The sequence below is a fragment of the Geotrypetes seraphini genome, chromosome 5 (genome assembly GCF_902459505.1).
Source record: "Geotrypetes seraphini chromosome 5, aGeoSer1.1, whole genome shotgun sequence".
Taxonomy (NCBI): Eukaryota; Metazoa; Chordata; class Amphibia; order Gymnophiona; family Dermophiidae; genus Geotrypetes; species Geotrypetes seraphini.
The window spans coordinates 132,414,654-132,439,615 of record NC_047088.1 but is presented as its reverse complement, the minus strand read 5'-3'; the positions used below and the strand labels follow the sequence as shown (position 1 = coordinate 132,439,615).

General features: G+C 42.2%; 1 protein-coding gene across 5 annotated transcripts in view; it reads right to left on the bottom strand.

Annotated features, from left to right (window-relative positions):
- IQCA1 (IQ motif containing with AAA domain 1) overlaps positions 1–24,962 on the bottom strand; it is a 1,056,753-nt gene that overhangs the window by 960,683 nt on the left and 71,108 nt on the right. For all 5 annotated transcript variants that reach the window (XM_033944078.1, XM_033944080.1, XM_033944079.1 and 2 more), the window contains exon 2: positions 15,482–15,803. In XM_033944078.1, coding sequence (XP_033799969.1) covers positions 15,482–15,803 — 322 coding nt within the window. The remainder of the gene's footprint in view (positions 1–15,481; positions 15,804–24,962) is intronic.

Here is a 24,962-nt window from a genome sequence, read left to right as displayed (position 1 = left end):
TCCCATGCGACATGACCTTAACAAACCTCCCTCCAGCGTTGGCAGCCGCAGCACGCTAAACAGGCTGCTTCGCAGCTTTCTTCTATAGTTGAGTCCCTCTGTCGCGTCACTGATGACGTCACCAGCAGGAGACTCACCGGCAGGAGAAAGCCGCGAAGCAGCCTGTTTAGTGTGCTGCGGCTGCCAATGCTGGAGGGAGGTTTGTGCTGGTATGTGGCTGTGAGTTCGGGCGATTTCGGGACTCCTAAGACCCCTGTCTTTGTAGAGCAGGGAATCCAGCGCTGGCGGCGAGTCCTGTCGGCGAGTGTAGGTAGGTGTAAGGCTAGGGACTCGCGCATGCGCACTCCTGCGGCCACAGACCTACAGATCATGGAAGCACGCAGATAGGAGTGCGAATGCGCGGCTAGGGTTTTATTATATAGGATAATAATAATAATAATAACTTTATTTTTGTAAACCGCAATACACAAGCAGTTCAGTGCGGTTTACAGAGGAAGAGACTGTACACAGACAGCGATGTTACAGAGACAATTTCAAATTACATTGGTAAGTCGGGAGTAGATAGGTATATCCGGAAGTGTTTCAGAGATGTTAGAAGATAGGAAGGAATAAGAGGAATTTGTCAGAGATAGGTTTTTATTGATTTACTGAAGGATTGGTAGGAGGGCGAGTTGGAAATGAGGGTGGTTAGACATTTATTCCATATGCCTGCTTGAAATGACAGTGATCTATCAAGGAATTTGTTGTAGATACAGCCCTTCGGGGAGGGGAAGACGAACTGATAGGCATTAAGTGTGCGTGGGGCCTGGAAATTCAAAATGATGCCAGTATGGTAAACCGGTTATGGTTTTGAAGCAGAGGCAGGCGAACTAGAAGATAACCCTTGCCTCCATCGGCAGCCAGTGTAGTTTTCTGTAATACGGGCTCACATGATCAGATTTTTTGAGACCATAGATGAGATGGACGTATTCTGAATGATTCTCAGTCGTTTGATGGTTTTCTTAAAGGAACCCAAGTATATGATATTGCAATAATCTAAGGTGCTTAAGATTTGGGATTGAACCAGCAATCGAAAAGAGAGGAATTCGAAATAGTGTTTGATGGTACCAAGTTTCCAGAGGGTGCCAAAGCATTTTTTAACTTGAGCGTTAGTATGGTCTTCAAAGACAGGCATCGGTCTAGGATGACTCCAAGGATTTTAATGATAGAGTTGATTGGGTAAGTTAACCCGTTTAATTTCAAGGAGGTGTTTGCTAGTTTGTGGTTGGGACTTGCCAGGAAAAGCATGGTTTTTTCTGGGTTCAGTTTTAGTTTGAATTTTGTAGTCCATTGTTCTACCCTTGTAAGGATAGATGAGGTGAATTGTTCTATCTCTTGTGTCAGTGAGGTTATGGGAATGATGATTATAATATCATCTGCATATATGTACGATTTCAGTTTTAAATCAGATAACATATGTCCCCAGTGGTGCCATGTAGACATTGAAGAGAGAAGGGGAGAGAGGGGAACCCTGTGGGACTCCACAGGGGTTACACCAGGAATAGGAAAAAGGTTCCTTTGCTGTGGACCTGGTAAGTGCGGTTTTTTAAGAAGCCTGTAAACCAGGTTAGGACCTGTCCAGAGATGCCAATAGAATCGAGGCATCTGAGCAGAATGTCATGGTCGACAAAGTCAAAGGCACTGCTCAAGTCGAATTGAAGTACCAGTGCGCTTTTTCCCAGGGAGAATAGATGGAGGAGGTAATCAGTCAGTGAGGCTAAGACTGTTTCCGTACTGTGATTTGTGCGAAATCCTGATTGAGGGTCGTATAGAATGTTGAACTTCTCTAAGTATATCATGAGATCAAGGTTAACTAGGCCTTCCATTAGTTTGAGGAAAAGAGGCATGTTGGCAATGGGTCTGTAGTTGGCAACCGAGGTGACTGGCTCCTTGGAGTTTTTGATAATAGGAGTTATGAGAATGTGACCGAGTTCCGATGGGAAGTAGCCGGTGGACAAACAAAAAGTAACCCAGTTAAAAAGTTCAGCTTTGAATGGGAGGGGTCGGTTTTCATGATAGTTGGTGGGCAGTTGTCTAGTAGACTGTTGGATTTGGCGTATTTAGAGTAGAGCTTGTGGAATTTGTTCCAGTTTGGGTTTTCAAAATGGTTCCAGGTCATGTCTGCGGTTGAGCCTTCATTTCCTGGAGCAGATAAATTGATAGATAGGTCTAAGCTTGTAGCTGTGAGGGACGTTTTCAGATTACGAATTTTTGAAGCGAAGTGGTCGGCTAGGCTAGAAGCAGAGGGTGGGAGATCTGTCAGAGAACGTTTATGTAGCTCAATATCAAATAATGAGTTGATAATTCTGAAGAGTTCTTTGGTATTCAGCGTAAGAGAGTTAATTGATTGGGAATAATGTTTACAGCACTTTTCTCTAATTATTTGTTTGTACTCTTTAACTTTTAGTCACCAGATTAATCTATCCTGATCTTTTCCTGATTTACACCATATTCTTTCCAGTTTACGTACTTCTCGTTTTAGTGTCAGTAAGTCGGCATCGTACCAGCAGGCTGTTACATGATATCTTTTCTTGCAAACTTTCAGTGGTGCAATATCATTTAGAACCTGATTGCTGAAATTTTTCCATCCTAGGATGAAGTTTGGATCTGAGTCAGGGATGGATGTTAAGCTATAGTGCGACCAAAATTCTGCCGGGTATAGTTGTCCTCTTGTCCAGATCGTTTTCTCTCTGTGATTGAATTTTGGTTTCCTTTTGGGTGGTTTCTTGGTCCAGTGTAATTTGAAATTACAAAGGAGTTGGTCTGACCAAGGGGTGTTAGTCCAAGTTTCACTTATAAAACTTATACTGGGGGTAGTTGGAGCATTGGAGAGAAATGTGATTAAGTCTAGGTGGTGACCTTTCCTGTGGGTTTTAGTCAGAGGTGGTTTGGAAAAACCTAAAGATGTGAGGAAGGAGAGTAGATCTGTTACGTTAGAATTCTCTTCCTGCTCGAGGTGTAAATTAACATCACCGGCTAAAAGATTGTAAGCGCTGGCTACCGAGTTGGTAAGGAGGAATTCGTAGAGGTCTTCTTTTGCTAGGTTCCATTTGTTAGGGGGCATGTAAAATACTGTGACAATCCAATTATCTTTGCAGTCCTCTTTGGATATTTTGCACGTGAGAATTTCCAGGTCGTTGGTTAGTTTAGAGTCAAGTATTTGAAACTCAAAATGATCTCGGAGAATTATTGCTAGATCACCTCCTCTTTTTGAGTTTCTCGATAGAGGAATAATTTTATAATCTAATGGTAGTATATCATTTATGATAGCATCCTGGTCGGAAATTAGCCAAGTTTTGGTTAAAAGTAAGATGTCTAGGTGTGTTTCTTCCAGCCAGTCTTTGACTAGTTGAGCTTTGTTCCTAAACAAACGGATGTTCAGATATGCTCCTGAGATGTTGTAGTGTTCAGAGGGGGTTGAGGGCTCAGCACATTGTATGTTCTTTAGGGATCGTTTTCTTTTTTTGTGATGGTCTGGAGGAATGTCAGTTGGCATTAACCACAGTGATAGGGAAGGGGCCTGTTTCCATGCAGTCGTGGAGGACTCGAGGGGGGCGAAGAGACTTTTCAGGTCCAGTGATACTATCCCATGTGAAGTAGGTTGGGATTGGTTCGAATGCTAAAGCTCTTGAGACCCAATTTCTCGTACCAAGCAAGTAGAGAAGGAGGAGGGCTATTAACTTTCCTGTAAAGTTGGCCATATGGTTAAAAGAGGGGTTTGAAGTGAGTGAGACTAAGGCCAACGGGTCGAAGAGAGGCGGAGCAGGCTGTATTTTTTGTAGGGAGGGGGAAGATTAGTTGCTCTACACTCACTGAGCTGGGGGAAAGATGGCCAGGCGTTGGGTCAGGACAAGAAGGAGGTGACCGGGCAGCCAGCTAGTGGGAGATGGAACTGGTAGTTGGTGGATCCTGCAGGAACTTAATTGGGTTAACCAGTTAAGTTCCTGCAGTGGGCATTGAGTTTTAACACAACAAATAATAAAAGATGCAAAGTGAAATCAGAAATAAGAACATAAGAATTGCACTGCTGGGTCAGACCAGTGGTTCATCATGACCAGCAGTCCGCTCATGCAAAGGTCCTTAGGTCAAAGACCAGTGCCGTATTTGAGTCTAGCCTTATCTGTGTACGTTCTGATTCAGCAGGAACTTATCTAATCTTTTCTTGAATCCCTGGAGGGTGTTTTCTCCTATAACAGCCTCTGGAAGAGCGTTCCAGATTTCTACCACAATCTGGGTGAAGAAGAACTTCCTTACATTTCTACAGAATCTATCCCCTTTTAACTTTTAGAGAGTGCCCTCTCATTCTCTCTACCTTGGAGAGGGTGAATAATCTCTCTTTCTCTACTAACCTCCTCTTCTACAAAGCCACGCTAGTGGCTGCCGTGCGGCAACGGCCCCAAAGCCTTTTATATCTCTATGGGCTTCGGGGCCACTAGTGCAGCTTTGTAGAAGAGGGGGTAAGTCTATTCCCTTCAATATCATGAATGATTCAATCATGTCCCCTCTCAGTTTCCTCTTTTCAAGGGAGAAGAGGCCCAGTTTCTCTAGCCTCTCATTGTACGGCAACTTCTCCAGTCCCTTAACCATTTTTGTCACTCTTCTCTGAACCCTTTCGAGTAGTACTATATCCTTTTTCATGTATGGTGACCAGTGTTGGACGCAGTATTCCAGGTGGGGGCGCATCATGGCCTGGTACAGCAACATGATAATAATAATAATTTATTGTTTATATACCGCCAAAGCCAAAGTAGTTCGAGGCGGTTTACAATAAAGAAGAGCTGGACATTCAGTGAAAAAACAATGAAGTCTTTGAGTACATGAATATTTGTACAAAGTAAGGTTACATTGTAGGGGCAGGTTTACAATAAGAAGTAGGTTGAGGCGGTTTACAATAAGAAGGGCTGGTCATACAGCGTGAGATAAGCAGTGAAGTCTTTAGGAATTCTTGGTCACAAATCGGTTGAACAGGTTGATATTAACTAGTTTTCTGAAGCTGAGGTAGGATGAGGAGTGCTTGATGATGATGCTTAGCCAGTCATTCTGTTGACTTGCTTGGAAGGCAAGCGTTCTGTCAAGGAATCTTTTGTATTGGCAGGGTGGCTAAACATACGTATTCTGTGTGTAGGCCTGGTGGAGCAGTCTAATTTAAAGTGGGAGACCAGGTATAGAGGGGCCAAACCGAGAATGGATTTGAAACAGAGGCAGGCGAATTTGAACAATACTCTTGCCTCCAGGGGCAACCAGTGGAGTTTTTGATAGTAGGGGGTTATGTGATCCCATTTCTTTATGCCGAAAATCAATCGCACAGCTGAATTTTGTGATTTGGAGTCTTTGAATGGTTTTCTTTAGAGATCAATATCACTCAAATTAATGCCCTATATGGAGCCACACACCTATTTTGCAACACTAAAAGGCCTTACTCAAACACATCAATCATTCACACAACACCACATGAAAAAGCAGGAAGAAAAAGAAAAAAGAAGTGGAGAAAAAGCCTCAGTTCTGCTTCATCTGGCAAAAAACTCCACTTCTTAAAGATAACCACTCCTGCATGTGAACAAAAAATAGAAAAAAAGCACTATAGTAGCCTGCAGAGTGATGTCGAACAGCGCCAGTAGTGATTTGAGAAGTGGAGTGAGAGCCTGAGAAGCACGGTGGGTCTGGAAAGTTTGCATGTGAAGCAGTGGGACCGATACCCCTGACGCAGCAAGACGAAGCAAAACGGAGGGTTCCCTGTTGGGTTAATTGGCTGCAGAGTCCAGGAGGTAGAGCTTGGACTGAGAAGTTCCTGGACTCCATTAGCAGCTAAGTTTTTTACTGTTTTTTGTCTGCCTCCTATGCAATATTTAGGACCGTACTGCTAAAGTGCTCACTTATCCACAATATCACGATTTGGGGCTTTGTGCCCTTGCTGTTCGACATCACTCTGCAGGCTACTATTGTGCTTTTTTTCTATTTTTTGTTCATATGCAGGAGTGGTTATCTTTAAGAGACTTTATCTCCACTTCTTTTTTTTCTTTTTCTTCTTCCTGCTTTTCCATGTGGTGTTGTGTGAATGATTGATGTGTTTGAGTAAGGCCTTTTAGTGTTGCAGAGTAGGTGTCTGGTTCCATATAGGTTATTGATTTGAGTGATATTGGATTTTACAGACCCTGGTCCTTAGGTGAAGTGTTTCTTGAGAGACCCCAGATAAATGATATTGCAATAGTCGAGTAGGTTTAAAAAGGATGATTGCACCAGTAAGCGGAATGATGTTGTGTCGAAGTACTTTCTGATGGTTCTTAGTTTCCATAGTGTCGAGAAGCCTTTTTTGATCAGTAGCTCTGAGTGCATATCTAGAATGAGATAGCGGTCCAGTGTCACTCCCAGGATTTTTATGGTATCGACAACAGGGAAGTTCTGTCCATTCAGGGTTATTGTAGTATCTTTGATTTTGTCATTTGGGCTTGCCAGGAAGAATTTGGTTTTTTCAGGGTTGAGTTTCAGTTTGAACTCTGTCATCCATATTTCAATTTGTTTTAGAGTTAATGCTAGATGATTCTTCGTCTCAGGAGTCAGGCTTGTTAGGGGCAGGACTATGATGATGTCATTGACGTAGATGTAAAATTTGATTCTTAATTTTTGTAGTAGATTTGCCAATGGGGCTAGGTAAATGTTGAACAGTGTGGGGGATAGGGGGGAACCCTGTGGGACTCCGCATGGGTTTACCCAGCTGGAGGATTGGATATTGTCACTATAGACTCGGTACGATTGTTTAGTCAAGAAGCCTTGGAACCATTTTAGTACATTGCCTGAGAGACCAATTGTCTCCAAGCAGTCAATTAGGATGGTGTGATCGACTAAGTCAAAGGCGCTGCTTAGGTCTAATTGAAGGATTAGTGCACTAGAACCTTGGCTGAATAGGTTCAGGAGGGAATCCAGTAATGAAGCAATAACCGTTTCCGTGCTGAACCCGGATCAAAAGCCTGATGTTGGGAAGAAGGCAAGAAGCAGCGGCGGCAGTCTGGGCTTTGCGCGGCGCGGCAGGAATGGAAAGTGATCGCCCGTCCCGGTATCCCTGCGCACAGCTTCGGGATGCTGTCCCTGAAAACGGGACATTTCGGTGTCCCGAAGCGGTGGGTCGAGACAACAGGACGGTTGGTCCGAAAATGGGACATATGGTCATCTTAGACATGCATCAACTTGCACTTATCCACATTGAACCTCATTTGCCATTTTGCGGCCCATTCCTCGAGTGTGTTTATGTCTCATTGTAGGTCTTCGAAATCCTTCTGTGTCCTCACTACTCTGAATAACTTTGTATCGTCCGCAAATTTAATCACCTTACTTGTCATACCAATTTCCAGGTCATTTATAAATATGTTGAAGAGCACAGGCCCGAGCAACGAATCGTGCGGCACTCCACTCGTGATGCTTTTCCAGTCCGAGTACACTTCTCCCTCCGTATTCAGGGTTTCAGCAATCACAATTTCAATTATTCGTGATTTTTAGCATGCTGACTCCTCCCCCAAAATTACATCATCCATGAGCACAGCACAGTACAGTACCGATAAAAATTCAGAAGCTTGAGCGAGGCATTTCAAATGTTAATTTAAATAACTGGACACAGCTGCAAGGCGCTCCATGACCAGGCCAGGTTTGGAAGCAGTTTCTGTTATAACCTAGTTCTCAGTAATCTCATGACTGATCTATATCTTGCAGGGAGTCACATCAGCCAATCAGAATGGATTACACAAAGTACCTTGGAAAGAGGGAGGACTTGCCAGCGTGGTGCAACAGGAGCACTGCTTAGAGCCCGAGATGCGGGAGGGGCGGCTGAGCTTGGAGTTTCTGCTTCTATACCTAAAGATCTATGGAGGGAGGGAGGGAGGGTACTGATGTGTTTTAATCTTTGTTGGGTTAGTAAGTGATATTAAAGTGAATATGATTGTATTTTTGTTGCACTTATTGAAAGTTTAAAAATGAATAAAGAATTTGAAAAAAAAAAAGTCATCTTATATTCGAGTTCACACATTACTATGCAATATTTCAAAAGTATGTACTGCACATTGTACTGTATACCCTCTATTGAGGTCATGCTTCAGTAATAATAACAAAAGTGTAAGATTATGATCTGGGATTAAAAAATAAATAAATAAATCAATAAATCACTGGCTTGTTATTAATTGAGAAAAGAACTGGCAATGGCCAAATAGGAAGGATATCTAGATGTTAAGACTGGTCCAAGGGTACCTGCAATCCTTTCCCCTGGGTTGGTTCAAGCCTCTCCCAACCTTTAGCATCTCTTCTTTCCTTCCCTTCCACATCCCTCCTAGTCCAGCATCTCCCATTCCCTAGCCCCCTCCCCAACTCCATAATGTTCAGCATCTATCTCTTTCCATGTTTCCCCCATGGTGCCCAGAATCTAACATCTATCTTCTTCTCCACCATCACCCCCACGGGTGTCCAGAGTCTGTTTCCTTGCTCACAAACTACCCCCATGATGTTCAACATCTCTCCTCCTTCTCTGGTGTTCAACAGCTTCCCTTCCCTTCCTTACCCCCTCCACAGAGGCATCAGCATGGTAGTCATTGTCTCTGAAGAAAACTCATTATGGCTAGCATAGGGCCTTGAGCATCTGTAAATACTCAAGGCCTGCTGAGTCCCACCCACATCAAACTCTCTATTTTGGAAGGGGTGAGACCCAGTGAATCTTCAGCATGCACAGATGCTCAAGCCTCTGTACCAATCACAAAGACTGTTGTGTACACTGCTGACTGAACTGCCAGTGCTGCAATTGAGGCTAGATTGTGGATCATGTAGTAGACCATAAATATGCTACAAGGTTTAGCCAGGTGTAGAACAGTTCTCCCTACACTAATGCTGGCACCTGAATTGTGATCCACTGGGTTTCACCCCTTCCAAAATATCAAATGTCATCTTTATCACAGCCCTGGTTTTCCTGTGTGTCTCATTAAACTTCTGTTCAGAGTAAAGATTTAAAGATTTCCATCGGGCCGCACCAGCTCTTTCGGGAACCCGCTCCGAGGCGTGTGAGCACCATTCCGCCGCTCCCCCAAGCCAGCGGGGTAAAGATTTAAAGATTTCCATTGGGCCGCACCAGCTCTTTCGGAAACCCGCTCCGAAGCATGTGAGCACCGCTCCAACCCTCCCTCGAGCCAGTGGGGTAAAGATTTAAAGATTTTCATCGGGCCGCACCAGCTCTTTCTGGAACCCGCTCCAAGGCATGTGAGCACTGCTCCGCCCCTTCCCCGAGCCAGCGGGGTAAAGATTTAAAGATTTCCATCGGGCCGCACCAGCTCTTTCAGGAACCCGCTCCGAGGCGTGTGAGCACCGCTCTGCCCCTCCCCCAAGCCAGCGGGATAAAGATTTAAACAACAGCGCCAACGGCATGCAGCCGTTCGGCGCACAGCTAATGCGCATGGCAAAGGCGCATGCGCGCCTTTGTGAAGCGTCCTCTGTGAAGCAACCTCACAGATCAAACCCGGTGCACAAGACCAAGCAGACAAAGAGCCTTACGGATTTCACACTTTCCCAAGATCCTTTGCAGGGCAGTCGGTCCTCCCTCCTGTCCCCACCATCTCCAACATCCCATGTCAAGCCCAGTGACTTCAAAGCTCAGCCAGATTTTTAGATGCATGTCTAATTGTTAGAGGCATATGTTATTGCTAGATGCATGTGTAACTGTTAGAGGCATGTGTAACTGTATAGAGCCATGTGTAACAGTTAGAGGCATGTATAACTGTTAGAGGCTTGCGTAATTACCAGAGGCAGGTGTAGTTATTAGAGGCATGGTAACCGTCAGAGACAGGGGTAATTGTTAAGATGTATGTGCAATTGTTTAAGATGCATGTATAATTGTTAAGATGCATGTATAATTGTCAAAGACATGTATAATTATTAGATGCTTGTATTAGATACTTATGTGATTGCTAAATGCATGTTCCAGATACATAGGATACACGTGTTTGTTACGTCAAACGCAATCACTAGATGCATGGATTAGACACATGCATTAGATGCATACTCTAGACATATACATTAGACCCACATATCAGACTCAGAAATACCTGCTGAACACATGTATTAGTCGTATGTATGTCTCAAATTGCGATAGTGATTGTGTCTGGATTTGAATACTGTATAACTGGATAAGACTTCTCAGTATACAAATAAGCAAAATATATGTCTGGCTTATAAAGTAAGTAAAGTGTTCACATACACTCAGAATTGTGAAATTTGACCAAGAGCGTTAGCTCCTATAGCCAAACCCATCGCCCCATCACTGTGTATGACTTATTTTGAAAAAGAGCTTGAAAAGAACATACTGTTCAAATGCTCAACTAATTTTCAATGGCAAAAGAGAGAAAGAAGTTCCCACTTAGCTTTCAACTGTGTGGATTTAAATTCAAGTTTATCAAGTTTCAAGTTTATTCAGATTTGATTAATCGCTTTATCGTAATTCAAAGCGATGTACATAATAAAATTACAATTTAATAAAGTAATACATTAAAGAATATTGACAAAACTAATGACACATTTAACAATACTGGAAACACTTAGGAAAGAGAGGGGCAAGAAGTTACATTATAATATAAAGATGGGGAAAACATTTAGGGAAAGTACATGAGGCAGGGAAAAGAACAAAGTCTTGGAATTATTTTATAATGAAATTATTGTTGACTTATGAAGGCATCAATGAATAAAAAAGATTTCAGATTACTTTTAAATTTTTCTAAGTTGGTTTCTTGTCTCAAATGGTAGGGTAAGGAATTCCAGGTTTGGGGTGCAGTAACAGAAAAAATAATAGACAGTAGAATTTAAATAGTATTCTTGCTTGAATTGGGAGCCAGTGTGAGTCGAGGTATGCCTCGGTGATGTGGTAGTGTTTTCTTAGTGAAAAGATTAGTCTCAAGGCTGCATTTTGTACTGTTTGTAGTTGTTTTATCATTGTTGCGGGGCAGGGGAGATAGAGGATGTTGCAGTAGTCAAGGAGACCTAGGACTAGGGACTGGACCATGAGCTGGAATTGTTTTCTGTCGAAAAATTTTCGAACTTGCCTTAGGTTTCTTATGACCGCAAATGATTTCTGTATTATTTTGTTGATTTGTGGTTGCATGGTGCAGCATCTGTCTATCGTTGGTCCTAAATGGCAAAGGACCGGCAAAGGAAGTAGAAGTCACGGTCCCGCTGGGGATGAGCGATCACAACATGATCAACTTCAACTTCAACATGATCAACTTGATGTCGGGAAAGGGAAAGGTACCAAAACCTCAACCACGACTTTAAACTTTAAAAAGGGAAGATACGACAGCATGAGAACCATGGTGAAAAAACGGATCAAGAAAAAGATGGGCAAAGTCATAACGGTGGAATAGGCATGGTCCCTACTGAAAAATACTATCACGAAAGCACAAAGCCTCTACATTCCGCGGATGTCCAAAGTAAAGAAAACCAAAGGCAAAAGAGAGCCGGCGTGGCTTACCAAAGAGGTGAAGGAAGCCATAAATGAAAAGAAGGACTCCTTTAAGACGTGGAAACGCACAAAAACATCCGAAGCTTGGAACAAACATAGAGATGATCAGAAAAAATGTCACAAGGTGGTGAGGGTTGCCAAAAAGGTCTACGAGGAGAAAATAGTGCAAGAGGCCAAAAATTTCAAGCCCTTTTTTAGATAAGTAAAAGGGAAAAAACCCGTACAGGAGGCCGTGGGACCACTGGACATGGGAGGAAAAGGGTGCGTCAAGGATGACAAACAAATTGCAGACAGACTGAATTCCTTCTTTGCGTCTGTCTTTAGAAAGGAAGACACCGCAACAATACCTGACACAGTGAAAATGTTCAAGGGAGTCGTACAGGACAGCCTCACCACAGTAGAAGTGGACTTGGACCAGATTTACCACCAGATCGACAAACTTAAAAGTGATAAATCTCCTGGACCGGACGGAATTCATCCGAGAGTCCTAAAACAACTGAAATTTGAAATCGGAGAACTATTGCAAAAACTTGCCAACCTGTCAATCAAAACAGGACAGATACCGGATGACTGGAAGATAGCGAACATCACGCCGATATTTAAAAAAGGATCGAGAGGAGTGCCAGGCAACTACAGACCTGTGAGTCTCACATCTGTCCCTGGAAAGATGGTTGAGGCGCTGATCAAAGATAGCATAGTCCGGCACCTAGACACACACGACCTGATGAGAGCTAATCAACATGGGTTCAGGAAAGGGAAATCATGTTTGACGAACCTACTTCAATTTTTTGAGACAGTGAACAGACAAATTGATAGTGGAGAACCGGTGGATATTGTATACTTGGACTTTCAGAAAGTGTTCGACAAGGTTCCACATGTAAGACTTCTCAGGAAATTACAAGGCCATGGAATAGAGGGACATATACTAAGATGGATAGGCAAATGGCTAGAGTACAGAAAACAGAGAGTGGGCATAAATGGGAAGTTCTCAGAATGGGAAAAAGTGACTAGCGGTGTACCCCAGGGCTTGGTACTTGGACCCATCTTATTTAATATTTTCATAAATGACCTGGAAGAAGGAACATCCAGTGAAATCATCAAGTTTGCAGACGACACAAAGCTATGCTGGGCAATCAGATCGCAGAAGGACAGCGAGGAACTCCAGAGCAACTTGAATCAATTGGAGAAGTGGGCAGATAAATGGTAGATAAATTTTAATGTAGAAAAATACAAAGTGATGCATTTAGGCAGAAAAAATAAAGATCACAAGTATAGTATGTCAGGTGTAACTCTGGGAAAGACAGAACAGGAAAAGGACCTTGGTGTACTGATAGATAGGATCTTGAAACTGTTGGCGCAATGTGCGGCGGCAGCGAAGAAAGCAAATAGAATGCTAGGCATGATAAAGAAGGGAATTACGACTAGATTAGAGAAAGTTATAATACCGCTCTACAGAGCCATGGTCAGACAGCACCTGGAATACTGCGTCCAGCATTGGTCTCCATACCTAAAGAAGGATATAAAACTGCTAGAGAGAGTGCAGAGACGAGCAACGAAGCTAGTAAAAGGTATGGAAAACCTGGACTATGAGGAACGATTTAGGAGACTGGGGTTGTTCTCCCTTGAGAAGATGAGACTGCGAGGGGATCTGATCAAGACTTTCAAAATACTGAAAGGATTTGACAAAATGGAGCAGGGAAAGCAGTTATTTACAATGTCCAATGTGACACGGACAAGAGGATATAGACTGCAGCTGAGGGGGGACAGGCCCAGGACAAATATCAGGAATTTCTGTTTCAGGCAGCGAGTGGTGGACACCTAGAATGCTCTCCCAGAGGAAGTAATTGCAGAATCCACCATTCTAGGATTTAAGGGTAAAGTAGATGCACATCTCCTTAAGAGTGGCATAGAGTAATACGGGTAAGGGTAAATTAGATGCACATCTCACTTGAGAAGCATACAGTGATTTGGGGACTAAAACTATGCCAGGGTACACTGGTGGGGCCTCCGCGTGTGCGGATCACTGAACTTGATGGACCCAGGGTCTGATCCGGAGATGGCAATTCTTATGTTCTTATGTCATTCCCAGAAGTTTTCAAGTGGGTTGAATGGGGTATGTGATTGAGTTTATTACTGGGTTTGTTATGGTTGGGGTTTTATTTTTTTCGAAAAGTATGAATTTTGTTTTGTCTGGGTTCAGTTTTAGTTTGTGGTCTTTCATCCATGTTGCCACTATTTCTAGAGTTCTGTGTAGTGTGTCTGTCATGGTGGGCATTGGCTGATCAAAAGGAAGGAGAATGGTGATGTCTTCTGCATATCTATAGAAGGTTAAGCCTATTTTGTCTAGGCAGGTGCCGAGGGATGCAATTTAGAGATTGAAGAGTGTTGGGGATAATGGCGATCCTTGGGGTACGCCACAGGTGTTGGACCATGGTTCTGATTTTTCTTTGTTTGTCTTTACTCTGTAGGTTCTGGATTGTAAGAATCCTTGAAGCCATGTGTGTACTTTGTCTGTGATTCCTATTGTATCTAGTATTTGTAGCAGGATGTCGTGGTCTATCAGGTCAAATGCTGCGGTGAGATCTAGTTGTATAATCAGCATTTTTTTTGCCTAAGCTGAGGTGTTGTCTAGCCGTTAGTGCAAGAAACATAGAAACATAGAAAGAAGACGGCAGAAAAGGGCTACAGCCCATCAAGTCTGCCCACTCTATTGACCCACCCCATTAAGTCTGAATGCTAATGACCTAGTTCCTTAACTCGACCCTCGTAGGGATCCCACTGGATGTCCCATTTATTCTTAAAGTCGAGCACGCTGGTGGCCTTGATCACCTGCATCGGAAGTCTGTTCCAGTGATCTACCACCCTTTCTGTGAAGAAATACTTCCTGGTGTCATCACTAAATTTCCCTCCTCTGAGTTTGAGCGGGTGCCCCCTTGTGACCGAGGGTCCCTTGGGAAAGAATATATCGTTTTCCACCTCGACACGACCCGTGACGTACTTAAATGTCTCAATCATGTCACCCCTTTCCCTGCGCTCCTCTAGGGTATAGAGCTGCAGTTTGCCCAGTCTTTCTTCGTATGAGAGACCCTTGAGCCCCGCAACCATCCTAGTGGCCATCCGCTGGACCGACTCAGCTCGAAGCACATCTTTCCGGTAATGTGGCCTCCAGAATTGCACACAGTATTCCAGATGAGGTCTCACCATGGTTCTGTAGAGTGGCATTATGACTTCAGGTTTACGGCTGACGAAGCTTCTATTGATACATCCCATCATTTGCCTTGCCTTTGCAGAGCAGAGGCTGCAAATTACAGACCAGTGAGTCTCACATCAATAGTGTGTAAACTCATGGAAACTCTACTTAAAGGTAAATTAGACACGATAATGGATGAAGGGAATCTAAGGGATCCCTGTCAACATGGATTCACCAGAGGCAGGTCGTGCCAATCCAATCTTATAAGCTTCTTCGATTGGGTGACAGGAAAGCTAGACTCGGGAGAGTCTCTGGACATAGTATACTTGGATTTCAGTAAAGCTTTCGACAGTGTCCCACACCGTAGACTATTAAACAAGATGAAATCGATGGGTTTGGGTGAGAAACTAACTGCATGGGTCAGTGATTGGCTGAGTGGAAGACTTCAGAGGGTGGTGGTCAACGGCACCCTCTCTGAGACAAGACCCAAGTAGTTGTAAATTACAAGTAGTCCTATGGCGCTGGATTCTAATCCCACTTTTAAATGAGCTCAAAGCCCAAAAATAACAAGACGAAATTGCTGGAATGAAAAGTAAAAAAAAAAAAAAAAGAATCAGTAGATACATAAATTTGTCTCCCAATACAAAGGCTGACGCAAAAACAAAACCCAAATTCAAGGAAATATGAGATAAATACAGAGAAGGGTAAAGTCAGAGATCTATTTTTATATATCATCATATTCCGCAATCTTATTTTACCAAGATGTGTATACTTACAGGGCTCAGCTTGAAATCCTGCAGAATGTCATCCAAGTAATGAAACTCAGAAAGCTCTAATTCCACCATCTCATGTTTCAACTCCAGAATGCGTCCCATTACCCCATCAAGCACCTGCCGAATCACCAGTCGCTTCTGTGGATGTACTATCTGGTCATAGGCAGACTCTAGGTTCCGGAAAATCTGGACATATTTTACATAGAAGGTGCCTAATGTCTGAAATGCAACCAAATGATCTTTCTCTGGACGTGGGGGCTTTATCTCTTGCTTGAGCAGATGATCAAGAGCTTCTTGGGCTTCCACCCATATCTTGTTATAAGCACTAATTGAAAAAAGAAGACAATTTTAGCTACAGAATGTAGTACAATATTCAAGTAACCATAATGCTCCTAGAGAAATGTGTAATAGTATTTTCTTAGACGAACAAGAATGAAAACTACTGTATCTAAATACAGTGTAGGGCAGGGGACACTATAAACTTGAAAATTCACACATAAAAATCTCAGAAAATGCTCATACTGCTTCAAAATAAATCTACAGAGATTACAGTTTCTTTTAAACACACCAAGCAAGATTAAAGAATCAGGCAAAACTTGGGTAACAGTATTCTAAAGTCTGCTTGAAAATTTTGGCCCTCTTTTACTAAGCTGCTGTAGAGGTTTCTACCGTTCCTGAGGCGCTAAATGCTCTGGCGCTGCTCTGACACTCATAGGAATTCTATCAGCATCGGTGCTTTTAGCACTCCAGGCCACAGCAGAAACCTCTACTGCAGCTTAGTAAAAGGGGGGGGGGGGGAATTGAAAAAGCACATTTTCCCCCAGGATTTCCTATATCTTCTGGAAGAATAAATACCCACTAGATAAAACAACTATAGAGGGAAACAAAACCCTGCTAATTCTATGGAATATTTGTCCTAAATGATTACATTTAGGAATTCAGCAATAATCTTGCAGTGTTTTCTGAGCAAGATATTGTTCACAAAGTTTTTCTGTGAAATTTTTTTCTTTCAGAATTTGCAGAATATTGTCTTTTATTTTTGGAAAACAGATTCAAAAACATTGGAGTACTTTCACTAAACCACATTAAGCGCAACATGGGAAAAAAAGCTTATCGCCTATGTGTTAAAAAACATTTTATGGTAATTAGAACAAACCGGCATGCTGAATGCTCTGCGCTACTCCTGACACTCATAGGAATGCCAGAAGTGGTGTTAGCTGGCCAAAAGCGCCTATGGAGGCATGATTCATATCAAAGGTTGGTGCCGGAAATGTAAGCCTGGAAAACACTGGCCTATATTTCCAGCAACTACCTTTGCTGGAGGCTAGATTCTGTACCTGGCGCCATCGCGTGATTGACCCATGATCGGCAAATGATTTTAAGGCAGCTGTCAATAACAGCACCAGTTACAGAATCTGGGCCAAACTGGATAACTCAGGGTTAATGAAGGAGCACTTAGGCCCTGTTTCTATAAAAGATGCCTACATTTAGGTGCCTAAATCAGCACATCTTGGCACCTAACTTGAATTTTTTACTTGACTTAATCAGTACTGATATTGAAAGCAGCATTAAAAACGATTAAAAATAATTAAAAACTACAAGCAACCACAAACTTAAATAAATGTAAACAAAAATTAAGTCAAACACTGTATGCAGTGCAACACCAGAGAAAGAAACATAGAAACAGCACTCTACGCTTTGGAAAATAAGAAAGCAGTGTAAATTTACTGTAAAACTGCATTTTCTGTTCATGAAATTAAAAATAAAATTATTTTTTTCTACTTTTGTTGTCTGGCTGTTTTATTCACGTTTATCCCATTTTCTGCTTTTTTTTGTCTTTCCTTAATTTTCTTTCCAGTGTTTTCAATCTATCTGCCACTTCTCTCCTTCCTGTCTTTACTTCCTCTCCAAACACACAGCAAAGAGGCAAGAGAGAGATGTCTGAGCCAACCGATAGTTGTATTTATTTAAAACACTATACACCAGGGGTTCCCACACTTTTTGAGCTTGCGAGCTACTTTTAAAATGACCAAGTCAAAATGATCTACTAACCATAAAATAAAAAATAAAAAAAAATACAAAGCACACTGTACGCTAAGAAAATGTTAATTATCATTCCTATTCCGGGGTTTTTTTCAAAGAGGTCAAGGCAGATGACTGTATGCACTGTCACCTCAGTAACAACCATACAAAAATAGACAAATATACCCCCCTCCCTTTTTACTAAACCACAATAGCAGTTTTTAGCGCAGGATGCGCTGCTCTCAACGCTCATAGGCTCCCTGTGCTAAAAACCGCTATTGTGGTTTAGTAAAAGTGGGGCCATAGTGCAAAATATAGACAACAGATATAAATTCAGACACATTTTGATCACTAAATTGAAAATAAAATCATTTTTCCTACCTTTGTTTGGTGATTTCATGAGTCTCTGGTTGCACTTTCTTTTGACTGTGCATCCAATCTTTCTTCCTTTCTTTCAACCTGTATGCTTCCTCTCCTCCAGACCTCATTCCCTCCCACAACTTTTTCTTCCTCTCTCCCTGCCCTTTCTTTCCTTTCTCTCTTCATGCCCCCTTTCTTTTTTTCTGTTTCCCTTCTTTCCTTCTGTCTCCCTGCCTGGCCCCTTTCTTTCTTTCTCCCTGCCTTCCACCAAGCCACTGCTGCCACCATCGGGTAACAGGCCCCAAAGCCGCCACCGCTGCCCCAAGTTCTCCCTGCTTCCCTGCGTCGGGCCGACCAGCATTTCTCTCCCTGACGTTAATTCTGCCGTCAGAGAGGAAATTCCGGCCCAGCCAGGCAGCGATTAGTATACTTATATATCTTCAATAGACCACGAAACGGGAAGGAGAGCAAATAAGGAGCTCCATTTCAAAGATAATAATTAAGGAAAAAGCTTAACATATGATTCCTGCTTTATATATTTTCTAACCTTATTTTGCTTATATATTTTCTAACCAAATGATTATTTCCAGAGTACTTTTTTTTTACATCTATAAAAAATATTCTGGAGAGAAAAAGAGAGTACTTAATGCCTAGGGCAGGGGTCCCAAAGTCCCTCCTTGAGGGTCAAATCCAGTCGGGTTTTCAGGATTTTCCCAATGAATATGCATGAGATCTATGTGCATGCACTGCTTTCAATGCATATTCATTGGGGAAATCCTGAAAACCCGACTGGATTCGGCCCTCAAGGAGGAACTTTGGGGACCCCTGGCCTAGGGGGCTCATATTCGAAATGGAAATACGTCTAAAAACCAGCCTAAATCGGCACTTAGATGATCATTAAGACAAGTTGTCCAAATTCCGATAATCGAACCAGGTTTTAAACATATCTCAAAACGACTTAGGCCTCTTCAGTGCTGCTGTACTCCCAGAGCTCAAAGGGGAGTTTTAGGAGGAGTGGTGAGGGCGGGATTTGGGCAGGACATGAGCTGGCCTAGACTTAGTCGTACTGCAAGTATAACTGAAAGTTTAACGAAGCTGCCAAGACGGAACTTATACGTAGCAACTTAGGTGATTGAAAAACAGGTCTAAGTTCCAAGAAGTTATCCAAAGTGACCAGATAACCACTGTAGAGATGTGGTACAGACCCCCATAAACTCCCCCAGTGATCATTGACCTCCCCCCTCACTTTCACCCCACCACAATAAAAATCATAATACAAACTTTACATACCTGCCTCCAGAACATCAGCACCTGGCATAGAAAAGCCTTGTACAGCAGCACAGAGGAGGCTTAAGTAGTCTGGGGCTATTGGGGTTGTAGACAGATGGGTCTAGTAGGTTTTGGGGGGACTCACCATGACCTATAAGGAAGTTGTAGTGAGATGTTTATATGGTACCCTTTTGTGAAGTTTGCAGCAATACCCTGTAAGATGCCCCACTTCTGTGTTGCCATGTTTGGGTGTCCAGTCCATCACTTTGTTGGCCCTTCCCATGACCAAAAGGTCTTGTTCCAGGCGTTTTTGACTTGGATGAATTTTTGGACGAGAGTGAGGTATAACAATAGACGACTTAGTGGTCTGGCCGATCAAACTGCTGGACTTATAATTAATACGATTTTAGAAAAAAAAATATTTTGGATGTATTTTTCGGGAATGGACTTTAGATACTGCTGACTTTGGGCGACTAGCAACTTAGGCCCCAAACGGACTTAGACGTTTCTTTTGATTATGCCCCTCCACATATTTAATTACTAAATCTCAATATGTCAATCAAAAATAATATTCATTAATTTAATCTTGCTCATTACAGCCATCTGAGGATCCATTACATTAATGAATGTTATTTTTGACTGACATATTGAGATTTAGCAATTATTGATTTATTGTCAGTTATCTAGAAGCCATTGAGTAAAAGTATTGATGGATAGGTATTTAATTAAGCATTTACAAGGAAATACTACTAAAAAAATGTCATTCCTAATGCTAGGCACTCAGATTGCATTGCCAGAAAATTTTTCCTTCTTTCTTGAGTTTACCTTGTTACATCAGAGATAACTAAGTGACATTGGAAGCTGTCAGCACTTGTTAAAATTCGGAAACAGCAAAGCAGAAATAGAAGTTGATACTAATGGTTAAAACCAAAACAGAAAAGATAAAAATCTAAGATAAATCCCTCTTCACTTATATGTTTGAATGTTGAAGATATACGTGCATGAGTTAAGAAGTTATAAGGTATAAATGTGGTTGAACTGTTGTTCCCTGACCCAATGATATTCCATGAAGCATTATAAGCATGGTACAGAGATGATCTATTGGGTGATCTACTTTTTAATTCAGGGCATTTGTTCATTAAATGCATGATAGTGCATGAATTTTATTAAACTAATACAAACTGAATATAAAATAAAAACAGACATAAAAATTAAAAAGAGAAAATAAATAATTACAATAAGAGTTTTTTGCCAATGACTGTAATGGGAGCATTGTGAATGCATTACTAACGAGACCCTGATGGGTTTATGACTTCAGTTCTGAGACTTTTTTACCCTATTGTAATCAGTAGCACTATATGAAGACAGTATCGCTATCTATATAAAATCTGATGTGTGTATGTATGTTCAAGCATAACTCTGAAATGCATGAACAGATTTCAACCAAACTTGGTATACATATAACTTACTAGCTAGGAACAAACAATGTGGGGGTGGGAAGGGGGTGACATGTAAAAATTATTGAAAACAACAGATTTTAGTGTCTAGCCCATAGTGTTTTCGGGCTCACTGAGATGAATAAGCAGCATAACTCTGAAATGCATGGAGAGATTTCAACCAAACTTGATATACATATCACTTACTATCTGGGGACAAATACTGTGGGTAGAGGAAGGGGGTGACATGTGGGTGGGGGGAAGGGGTGACATCAAAAACAGCAGATATTAGTGTCTAATCCATAAATGCATGGACAGATTTCAACCAAACTTGATATACATAAGACTTACTATCTGGGGACAAATACTGTGGGCGAGGGGGGAAGGGTTTGACATGTGGGTGGGGGGAAGGGGTGGCATAAAAAATGACAGATATTAGTGTCTAATCCATAAACACATGGAGAGATTTCAACCAAACACATATCACTTACTATATGGGGGAAAATACTATGCGGGTGGGAAGGGGGTAAAGTACTGTGGGGGTGGGAACAAACGCTAGGAAGTTCTTTTTCACTCAGAGGGTGGTGGATACATGGAACGCGCTTCCAGAGGCTGTTTTAGACAAGAAAACATTAAATGGTTTCAAAGAAGGTTTGGATAGATTCCTAGAAGAAAAAGGGATTGAAGGGTATAGATAGGTATAGACCACTACTCAGGCAATGGGCCTGATGGGCCGCTGCGGGAGCGGATCGCTGAGCAGGATGGACCTATGGTCTGCCTCAGCGGAGGCAACTTCTTATGTTCTTATGTTCTTAGGACACAGTACTACTCGAAAGGGTCCAGAGAAGAGTGACTAAAATGGTTAAGGGGCTGGAGGAGTTGACGTACAGTGAGAGATTAGAGAAACTGGGCCTCTTCTCCCTTGAAAAGAGGAGACTGAGAGGGAACATGATCGAAACATTCAAGATAATGAAGGGAATAGACTTAGTAGATAAAGATAGGTTGTTCACCCTCTCTAAGGTAGAGAGAACGAGAGGGCACTCTCTAAAGTTAAAAGGGGTAGATTCTGTACAAACGTAAAGTTCTTCACCCAAAGAGTAGTAGAAAACTGAAACACTCTTCTGGAGGCTGTTACAGAGGAAAACACTCTCCAAGGATTCAAGACAAAGTTAGACAAGTTCTGAACCAGAACGTACGTAGGTAAGGCTAGTGTCAGTTAGGGCTCTGATCTTTGACCTAAGAGCCGCTGCGTGAGTGGACTGCTGGGCACGATGGACCACTTGTCTGACCCAGCAGCAGTAATTCTTATGTTCTTATTAGAGGGAAATTTTACGCTTGACGAGGCAGCTGGGGATGGAACGTCACAGGTATGGGAGTAATCCTACTCTGGTTAATAAGCAATCATTAATGCCACTCAAGTGGCTTTAAATGAATGTCTTTATCAGAGAGCCCAAAAAGCAATTCATTTTTATAAATATCGTCTCTATGCCTATGAAAATAGGTGTGGAAAACTGCTGGCCCACTTAATCTCCCAAAGTGAAGGAAAGAAAAGAAAAAAAAAATTATCTCTGCAGTCTTCAGACTCCCGATTGCTTACGGATGATGCCAAAATATGTGAACTTTTTAGGGAGTTTTATGTGGCTCCTCCAGACCAGGGATTCCCTGGGGATCTGTATTTGGATGGTTTGGATTTACCTAGTTTGACATATAAGCAGAGAGATAGAAACATAGAAACATGATGGCAGATAAAGGCCAATTGGTCCATCCAGTCTGCCCATCAACAGTAACCATTATTTCTTCCTCTCTCTAAGAGATACCACATGCCTATCCATGTGTTGAATGCACCTATACCTGAAGGGGAGGTGGAGTTGGCTATTGGGCAGAGCTCTAATATGAAGGCCCCAGAGTTGGATGGGTATAGGGTAGAATTTTATAAACTTTTGAAAGTGGAAATAGTGACACCTCTCACCAATCTCTTTAATGTCATGATTAATTACATTACATTACATTAGGGATTTATATTCCGCTTGTACCTTGCGGTTCTAAGCGGATTACATTGGAAGATAACTGGGCATTTCCAGGAAGTTACATTACATTGGGAGATAGCTGGACATTTCCAGGATGTTACATTACATTGGAAGATAGCTGGACATTTCCAGGAAGATACATTGGAAGAAAGTTGGACATTTCCATGAAATTACATTACAACAGAAGGTAGTTGATTTCAAGTTACATAGTGAGGTTTCAGGTTATTTTGTGACATAATGCAGAGGCAATGCCGGAATATCTTAATAGTGCACAAATTATAGTTCTGCCCAAACCAGGGAAGGCCCCTCTAAACCGGAGTCTTACCGGCCCATCTCTCTGCTTAACTTTGAAGTGAAACTTTTAGCTAAGATCTTATCTAATCACTTGTCCTATGTTTTGCCCTACCTATTGCATGATTCTCAAGTGGGGTTTGTCAAGGGACACTCAGTAACAAAGAACATGTGGAAACTATTAACATCAATAGAATATCATACTAGGGAAGGCCTGCCTTCACTACTAATCAGCTTTGATGCTGAGAAAGCCTTTGATAAAGTTAGATGGGAGTTTTTATATGCTACCTTGCCTAAATATGGGTTTGAGTGCTTTATTTCAGCCATTCAAACGTTGCATGCCTCCTCAAAGGCACTTCCTTTTGTCAATGATCATAGGTTCTTTCTTTTTGAAATCTTTCGGGGCACCAGGCAGGGCTGCCCATTGTCCCCATTGTTTTTTTGTCCTTAGATCCCTTGCTCCGTGATATTTATGCAAGCCCAGATATACATGGTATCCAAATTGGAGATTGTGGTTTCAAGTTAGCGGCCTTTGCGGATTACATTCTAGTTCACCTTACAGATCCTAGGAGATCCTTAGATACGCTTTTGGAAAATATTACAGAGTACAGAGACTTCACTGGTTTTAGCCCAAACTTTTCCAAATCGGAAACTCTGCCATCCTCCATAGATATAAAATCTTTATGGGGACCTATTTTCCCCTGCACTGGGTGAAGGGTTCATTCCATTATCTGGGTATTCAACTCAGTTATATTCTTTAAATATTCCTAAAGTGTTGCAACAAACAGCTGAGCAGTTGGATTGGTGGCGGTAACTGCTGCTCTCATTAATGGGGTGCATTGCTTTGATTTGTATGGTGATATTTCCACAATGGTGATATTTCCACAATGGTTATATCTAATCTAATCTAATCTAATCCTTAGGTTTGTATACCGCATCATCTCCACGTTCGTAGAGCTCGACGTGGTTTACAGTAGGAGAAATAGGAAGGAACTACAACAGAGGGTTAGAGGTAGAAGTGTGAAGAAAATTTAGAGGACTTGGGATGCCAAGATATAAGAGTTTCCTTGATTCCTAAATTGGAGGGAGACTTACATTTTTGAGTAAAGCCAGGTTTTCAGATGTTTGCGGAAAACTTGGAGAGAGCTCAAGTTCCGAAGAGGGGAGGTAAGGTTGTTCCAGAGCTCAGTGATTTTGAAGTGGAGGGAGGTCCCTAGCTTTCCTGTGTGGGAAATGCCTTTTAGCGAGGGGAAGGATAGTTTTAATTTGTGGGAGGATCTGGTGGTATTAGGGTTTGAGGAATTCCAAGAAAGAGGGATAAAGGGAGGGGAGGATACCATATAGGATTTTGAAAGTTAAACAGGCGCATTTATAGTGGACCCTAGCGATTATCGGAAGCCAGTGGAGCTTGGCCAGGAGCGGGGAGACATGGTCAAATTTACTTTTAGCGAAGATGAGCTTGGCCGCGGCATTCTGAATCCGTTGGAGTCTGTGGAGGTTTTTCTTAGTTAGGCTTAAGTAGATAGAGTTGCAATAGTCCAATCTGGAGAGGATGATGGATTGGACAAGGAGGGTAAAATGTTTTTGATGGAAGCAGGATCTAACTTTCCTCAGCATGTGAAGGCTGAAAAAGCATTTTTTTTACCAAGGATTGGAGGTGGTCATTGAAGAACAATGTGGAATCAATGATGATGCTCAAGACCTTGCTCGAGAACTCAAGCTGCAGAGAGGAGCCAGAGGTTAGTGGGATGGAGGTGGGTAGGTGATCTAGTTTTGGACCGAGCCAAAGAAGTCTTGTTTTGGACTCATTCAATTTCATTTGCACAGTGTGGGCCCAGGATTGTAGGTTCATTATACAAGAGGATATGTTCTTAGACAGGTCGGTGAAGTTCGAATCGGTCTCAAGGAGGACAAGAATGTCGTCTGCATAAGTGCAAATTGTTTCAAGGGGGGATAGGTGGAGGAATTTTAGGGAGGATATATAGATGTTGAAAAGGATAGGGGATAGTGGAGAGCCTTGCGGGACTCCACAATTCGGTTTCCAGGGTGAGGATGAGGTGCCATTCATGTTAACAATGT